General features: G+C 36.4%; 1 protein-coding gene across 1 annotated transcript; it reads left to right on the forward strand.

The window, feature by feature from the left end:
* The first annotated feature begins 205 nt into the window (after positions 1-205).
* Positions 206-7,706, forward strand: VIP (vasoactive intestinal peptide). Its single transcript, XM_053591985.1, has 6 exons — positions 206-317; positions 2,623-2,745; positions 3,865-3,969; positions 5,037-5,168; positions 5,999-6,071; positions 6,759-7,706. The coding sequence occupies exons 1-5, from the start codon at positions 211-213 to the stop codon at positions 6,027-6,029; spliced, it is 498 nt and encodes a 165-aa protein (XP_053447960.1). The 5' UTR covers positions 206-210; the 3' UTR covers positions 6,030-6,071; positions 6,759-7,706.
* Positions 7,707-8,142: the final 436 nt, after the last annotated feature.

An 8,142-nucleotide genomic window follows, 5' to 3' on the forward strand; every position in this document is an offset into this window, starting at 1 on the left:
AAATAATTTTTATTCAAGCACCTGTTACTCTGAGAAATCTTGATTTTAAAAAGTAGTAACATTGCAGTTTAACTCTTTCTACCAGCTAAAGCCTACGCTTCCAAACTTGCGAGAGCCATTGGAAGTTACTGCTAGACATTCAGAATTACCTTGCAGGTGACCTCTGTGGTGGCGAGGGCTGACGTGATTCTCTCTCTTTAGAAGCTCGACATGGAAACCAGGAATAAGCCCCAGCTCCTTGTGCTGCTGGCACTTTCCTCTGTGCTCTTCTCCCAGACGTGGGCCAGGCCTCCTCTCGCAGGGCCTCCTTCTCTGAGGTAAGTTCCCTCTGAAGTAAGTTCTCTTTCCATTCAGAGAGTTGAACATTCCTTCCTCGCCTAAACGGGAATTTCTAACTTGTTATTTTGGACAACTAAATATTTCAAATTATATATGATTTATTTAAAGTTTTAACTGATGTGTTGAGCAAGTTTTTCTTTTCAATATCAAGTCAACATAATTGTTTGGAGTCCTGGAATTCAGTCTCCGAGCATGAGAGGCAACAGCTTCAGTGGTTAGTTTACCACAGTGGTTCTCAACCTTCCTAATGCTGCAATGTATTTTCATTGTTAAAAAGGGGTTGTGACCCACAGGTTGAGAACTGCTGTTTTACCAGGAGGATGGATCACATTTCCAAACAGGGCAAAGCGAGTATCTGACTTAATTTTTCTTCTAAACCACTTTTAGGTAAGTAATAAGCTTTATCAGTTGTCCTCTGAGTGCAGTTTCTCTAAGATGTAGTTACCAACCGTGCCTTAGCTCATTTTCAAGATCAATCAGTAAATAACTGAGATTAGCAGTTGATTAGACAAACTTTGATAAAATCATGTTGCACAGAAATATACCTAGGCAGAGTCAGTTTCCCAGTATTGAAAATGTGGGCTAATTGATCTGCTGATCTATCCACACCAATGAGTAACTTTTCCTGTACTTGATTTAAAGTATAATTCCTTCTGGTATTGTTCTATATGTTGTCCTCTATATTTCACAGCCATAAATTAGAATATCACTCATATTTAAAGTTTCTTTGAAATAAAATAAATTGATGTTAAAAGAGTAAATAAGAAACAAAAGTACACTAGGTTGAATTTTCCTTCCAGTTTACAGGCACCACTGTATCTAAAAGCAAAATAATGTTTTGTCTTTCTTTTTGGTTATTTAGTCATTTCTGATTTTTTGCTAAGGCAGACTTATGCTCAATAGAGTGAATAATCTCACAGCTATTCATGTTCCCTGTGAAATCTGTTAAAAGGCATCTCTTTATTACTTTGATAACCAAATGGACTACGGAATGGTGCATCCACAACAGAAGCACAATCACAAGACTGCTCAAGTTTTCACCAGTTGCTAGGCCTCAGACCCACAGAGGACTGCCTGTTACTGACTACCAACTGCTGCACCACCAAACGATACACAAGTGCCGAGGAGCTAACACATTCCTTGAAGGTTTACCCTTATCACAAAAATACACACACCATTCTAATAGTGTGCTGGTGTTACATCTACAAATACAGTCACATTTCAGATAAAGGCATGGCTGTTTTTAATCTTTCAATATAATCTTGTACATCCCTTCTGTGTTAAGACACAAGATTAGAAACCAGAAGGCACCACAAAATCTATCAGATTGGAGTAACCATTTATAGACAGAGAGATTCTTTAGACTTGATCGATACAGAGGAACATATGAAGGAAACCTTAGGGTTCTAGAGAGAGAAAAGCAGTTAATCCTCAGGTCTTGAGAAATGTTTCTAAGAAATGATGTTAAACATCATCAAATACACGAATTGCTATCAGCTCTCATACTGATTAATTTTTTTAAGTTTCTATCTTGTATAAAATCTTTGACTTTACAAAGTGAAGATATTCTTGGTATAGTGAAGTACTCCAAGGAAGTGTCCTTGGTTTGATGTTCTGGTAACACTGAATTAAGTAGCTCTTATGTTTGGTATATCCAGCTTATAAAAATTGCAAGACTTCTATTTTATAGGATAATTTTTAAAAAATCACTATTTACACTGTCATTAACCATGGAGGCCACTAAGTCAAATTATGCCATCCATAAATGGGCATTAATTCTCAAGATTTTTTAATAACTTATTTTAAGAAAGAGGGATGGAGGGAGGGGGGTGGGGCCTTGGTGTGTGTCACACTTTATGGGGGCAAGACATGATTGCAAGAGGGACTTTACCTAACAATTGCAATCAGTGTAACCTGGCTTATTGTACCCTCGATGAATCCCCAACAATAAAAAAAGAAAAAAAAATCTTATTTTAAAACAGTGGTTCTCAACCTTCCTAATGCCGCAACCCTTTAATACAGTTCCTCATGTTGTGGAGACCCCCAACCATAAAATTATTTTATTATTACAGTTCCTCATGTCGTGGAGACCCCCAACCATAAAATTACTAAGTAGCAATGAAAATAATTTTATAGTCGGGGGTTTCCACAACATGAGGAACTGTATTAAAGTGTCGTGGCATTAGGAAGGTTGAGAACCACTGTTTTAAAAGATTGCAAAACCATAAGTACTATGTCCTGTGAACGGAAAGTATTACCCTCTAGCATATTTTCCTCTCACAGGTTGGGGGATGGAATAACATTTGAAGAAGCAAATGAACCTGATCAACTTTCATTAAGAACAGATGCTGACATATTGCAAACTGTGTTAGCTGAAAACGACACACCCTATTATGATGTGTCCAGGTGAGTTTATTTTTATAAATCTGCCCAAGTGAGCTGTGATTTAGAAAATGTATTTTTGAGATGTAAATGTTCTAATTTTATTTCCCCGTGAGCTATTCCTACAGCATAAGACCACAGGTTTCCACGTGTCAGGGCTTCATTCACCCAGATTCACTGCAGCTTGTGCAGCAGCACAGGGATCCCAGCCAGGACTCAGTCATTTCTATTCTGCTGCACAAAATTTCCACACCACAGATTCTAACGTAATCCTGGTAAAACAATAGTATTCATGGCTATGATGAAGATGGTGCTAACGTAAGAGTCTCTATGTAAAGAAAAGATGTCTAACAGCTAAGGTTGTTCATCCAGAGAACTGTTTGTCCACAGCAGCCACGCAGTACAAATTGAGCAGCTCTATAGTAAACAGAAAGGATAAAAGGTCCTAATTTGGATGAAAAGATTGGTTGAAATGTCATAAGACCCTCTCTATCTTAATAGCTTTTGTGTGCAAATATTTTGGCACAAGAAATAGCAAAAGGTATCACAACCTTCTGAACTTGCCCAAATCGGGTATTTTCTCATTGCATTTATCTTCATTCAGTGAAGCAGAAATAAATAAATAGAAGCTAATATATATTTAACACTAATACATGTAGAAAGTAATTGGTTTTTAAAGATTCTACCAGGAAATAATATTGAACTATACCTGTAGAAAAGTTTATGTTAATTTTTCAAAGTCTTGGGCTAGAATTATAGAATGTATCTTGATACAAGTGACTAGAAAGTAACTATTTAGAGCAGGGGTCCTCAAACTTTTTAAACAGGGGGTCAGTTCACTGTCCCTCAGACCGTTGGAGGGCTGGACTATAGTTTAAAAAAAAAAAACTATGAACAAATTCCTACGCACACTGCACATATCTTATTTTGAAGTAAAAAAACAAAACGAGAACAAATACAATCACACCGCCTCATGTGGCCCACAGGCCGCAGTTTGAGGACCCCTGAGATTTAGAGTGTGAGGAATCCTCCTTTTGGACTTGAATTTTAGTGAGAAGCTTTCATGGTAAGTTTCTGTGTTACTTAATGATCCAAAATAGTATCATTTATGAAGTACTTGCTATCTTTTTGTCCTTGTTTTAGAAATGCCAGACACGCTGATGGAGTTTTCACCAGTGACTATAGCAGACTATTGGGTCAAATTTCTGCCAAAAAATATCTGGAGTCTCTTATTGGAAAACGAGTTAGGTAAAGACAGTGTATTATTTGTATTAAATGTGTTATAATTACTCAACCCATAAATTATGTTTTCACTCTTAACAAGTTGTTTACATTGTTTAAAATTGATAACTCTTTGATAATGTTCGTATTGGTTAAATAAAATATATTCTTGAATAAAATATTTCAGGCCCACAGACTAAGAAAATATAGCTTTTGATAATGTTATACTCATTGACTCCAGACACAATCGTTTTTCTTATGTGACAATTATTTATAAACCTGCAATCAGATTGAACCTAAGTGAAAAATACTAAACATGTAAGAAATAGTAAAAATGAAAGTAAATGTTGCGGTCAGGCTGGGCTCAGCTGCTCATTCCTGTAATCCTAGCACTCTGGGAGGCAGATGTGGGTAGATTGCTTGAGCTAAGGAGTTCAAGAGCAGCCTGAGGAAGAGTGAGATCCCACCTCCAATAAAAAAGAAAAACTAGCGAGGCTTTGTGGCAGGTGCCTGTTATCCCAGCCCTCAGGAGGCTGAGACAAGAGGATTTCTCAAGCGAAGAGGTTGAGATTGGTGTGAGCTATGATGCCACAGCACTCTACCCAGAGAAATAGAATGAGACTCTGTCTCATAAAATAAAAATTAAGATGAACAACAGTACTTGCTTTTTACTTTCTGCTCAAAACATGTTCTGGGGGGTTCTTTCTTTAAATGGTCCATAGCTGAATATTTACATGACACAGCTCAGGGTATCTAAGCTTCTAAAGAAGCATTTATGTTAAAAGAAGATGCCTTTCAATGGCAGAACAGACTTCAAATAGTCTCCAATTTTTTTTTCTTAATTATATGCTCAATACAGAATATGTCTTAAGGCATTCCCAGATCACACTAAAGTGTGTTAGGTTATTCCTTGCTCCACTATCCTTGGGATTAGTTGTTATTTTTCTTTCAGTTTATTTGTGTGTGTGTGTGTGTGATAGAAATGAGTTGGGCGGTGGCATTGATTTTTATCTGACTTCTAGAAATTTGGAACATTTGTGTGTTTATCATTTCTTTTTAAAATTCTTTGATTTCTTGTCTTTTACTTCCCTTAGCAGTAACATCTCAGAAGACCCTGTCCTAATCAAACGTCACTCAGATGCAGTCTTCACTGATAACTATACTCGTCTTAGAAAAAAAATAGCTGCAATGAAATACTTGAACTCAGTTCTGAATGGAAAGAGGAGGTAAAGAAACTAAGAACCTGCCAAAATGAGAAATTATAAACGACTCAAAATAGAGGACATTTATGGAGACCGATCTCTCTGCATTTCACTCTATCTATATTATAGGAAGTAGTAATTTGCAACCTTAGCTGACATTAGACTACCCTGGAGAATTTTTAAAATACTGATGTCTGAGCCTTACACAAACCAAACTGCCAAAATTCCAGTGCCTTTGGGAGTGCAGCCCTGGACATACGTATTTTTAAAAGCTCCCTGGTTGATTCTACGATGCCACCTGTGTTAAAAATGATCATAGAGACATCTACTCTGAATCCTGGAACACCTTTTATCAAAAGTGCTGATTTTTAAAACTTGTAAAGTACAGTAAGACAGACATTAGAAAATACACGGAACTCTGATCATGCACATTTCCAACACTCCTATTTTATTCCACTCAACCATTAGGTATTTTGTCTAGTTAGAGTCTGTAAATCCTGTGTCTCTCTGTGCTGTCTAAATATTACACACAGTATATAGGCAGTGAAGCACTCTGTTTTTATTCCAGTTATTTTTGTTTATATGATGAGATGAAACATAGCGATGATTCTATTTGGGTGAGATGAGACTAAATGACCCTCTTTGCCCACTGGATCATATTCTGTAAGAATAATTTTAGAGACTCCAAGTTAAAGGAAAAATGCATGGGTACCAGCTAATCTCAAAGACAATTGTTTAGCTCCCCGCACACTTTACAGAGCACAGAGAACAGCGTCATTATGTCCTGTTTCTTTAGATCCTTTCTCATCTAGGAGCCTTAACATGCACCATTTTCCTTTTCTGTTGCACGGCAGTGAGAATGAATCTCCTGAGTCAGAAAATTGATGAAACGCATGTTGGAGCAAAGCTGAAGACAGTTTCCCAGTGGTGCGTATACCCGCACATTCTCAATGTGTTCTTATAGTGAGAGTCACTTGGGAAGAAGCATCTTAGGGTTAAATAATTTCTCATCATGAGAAGGACACTTAGCCAAACCCACTAGACAGCTTAATATGATTCATACAATGTTCTGATCACATGAAAGGGAGCAAAAGTTTTGGTATCGGAATCATACTCCTGGTTTCCTCAGACTTATTCCTTTCTTGTGTCAAGATGAAAAATGGAAGAGCCTGACTCACACTCATAAGAAAAACGGGCATTCTTTCTGAGACTCGACCATCCTGCCTTGATTAATTTAAGTTTGAGTCCCATGATCGACTGTTAGCATCTCATTTAATTTAAGTCCAGGGAAATACCACAAAATTATAGTATGACTCAGTATCACAAAAATACCAAGGCATTGCATTCCTTGGGTCCAACTGCATTCCTTGAAACATAGCGAGCATGCAGCAAAGGTCAAATTTAGCTTGTTTTACCTATCAAGTGAATGTAGGCCTTATGTCCCCAGTAGGATTTGGGGACATTAAAGTGAGTGTAGGCCTTACGTCCCCAAGCGTATTTTTTTTTTTTTTTTGAGTAGAGAAAACATGCGTAGATTTTTTTTTCCTTTGTGAAGTGGTAAGATTGTTATCAAAAATATTCTTATCCTGAAAGTAACAATTCTTTCTTTTTCAGATTCTTGAAGAAAAATGATGACAGAGTAATTAAATTTTGAGTTCTACATAAATAATTCAAGAAAACAACTTTAATATCAAAACCAAATAATATATATTGTGTTGTGAATATTGCGCTTTGTTTTATCGAATGTAATGATTGTGATGTTTACATTGGAAGCATTATTTTAGCGTTCTAAATTTTGTCTTTAACTTGTAAAATGCCTGTAATTTCATATGCTGTCCTTTCTAACAAAAATATATTTAATGCTAAGTGAATCCTAGGTTACTCCCAACTATATAAGAAGTTTTGGAAGAGCAGTAGAGAGAAAAATGGATGTGCTTATTTATAGTGTGTACATAACCAGTCAAAAGAGGGGAACAGATAATTAGCGCAGATAACCTTGAATGTTAAGCAGGTTGCATTGTTAAATAAACTTCCAAAGGTCTAAAAGAATAGCAACAGGAAACATAAAAAGACATTCTTCCAAAAAGATGTCCAGAGAACCCTATGCGTTTCCATGTTTATAGGCAATTGTTACTTTTAATGAGGATTAAAAACCTCACATTTGGATTGCTAATCACCAAAGGCTTTCTTCTGATCTAGCGTTTCAGTTAAGAGAAATGACCCCTACTTCTGACCTCAGACCTTCCCCTTATGCTTGTGTTATGTGTAAAATGTAAATGGAATGGAACACTTGTTTTCAGTAATAGATATTTTTTCCATAATCACTTAGAATAAAGCTTTAGTCATATCAGCTTCCTTCAGTGAAAGTACATTTGGAGACACAACTATTTTTCCAAAATGATTATAAGAAACCAAATATAGAAATAAAGACTTTATCATTGCAAATTCTTTCTTTTGTCTTGATTCATTTAAATGATTTAACAGTAACTTATTTTAAGCACTGAACTTCTAGGCACTGGATAGTTGTGCTGTTTGAGCTTACTGATTTGCAGGTGAGCTCTAAAACACTGGCGACTTAAATAAGAGAGAAATACTTTCTCACATAATCCCACAAGTAAGACATCAAGGGTTAGTACTATGGTTCTGCTCCGTAGTGCTAATCTCATTCCCTTCCAGCTCCTCCCTTATCCACTGGGTATGGCCTTTTTCCATTTAATTCAAAATTGCAGCTAGAGTTCTGACCATCTTATCTGCATTTCAGGCAAAAGGATGGAGAAAGAAGCACACAGAAAAAGAGAGAAAATGTTACATACCAATTCTTTTTGAACTGATATCGTCTTGATTAGAACATAGTCTTATGGCCTTACTCATTTGCAAGAGAGACTAGAACATGTTTTGTTTTGTTTTTCTGGGTATTTACATGCTTTGCTTAAAAGTGAACCTGTTAGTATAAAACAAGGAAAGAGATTTAAGTTAGGATTTTTAGAAATCTCAGTCT

Source organism: Nycticebus coucang, chromosome 5 (assembly GCF_027406575.1).
Source record: "Nycticebus coucang isolate mNycCou1 chromosome 5, mNycCou1.pri, whole genome shotgun sequence".
Taxonomy (NCBI): Eukaryota; Metazoa; Chordata; class Mammalia; order Primates; family Lorisidae; genus Nycticebus; species Nycticebus coucang.

Excerpts from the sequence above, each read along its gene's own strand:
- VIP (XM_053591985.1), top strand. The coding sequence starts at position 211 with ATGGAAACCAGGAATAAGCCCCAGCTCCTTGTGCTGCTGGCACTTTCC. Across the intron at positions 2,746-3,864 it reads CCCTATTATGATGTGTCCAG|AAATGCCAGACACGCTGATG; the intron begins GTGAGTTTATTT and ends TCCTTGTTTTAG. Across the intron at positions 3,970-5,036 it reads CTTATTGGAAAACGAGTTAG|CAGTAACATCTCAGAAGACC; the intron begins GTAAAGACAGTG and ends TACTTCCCTTAG.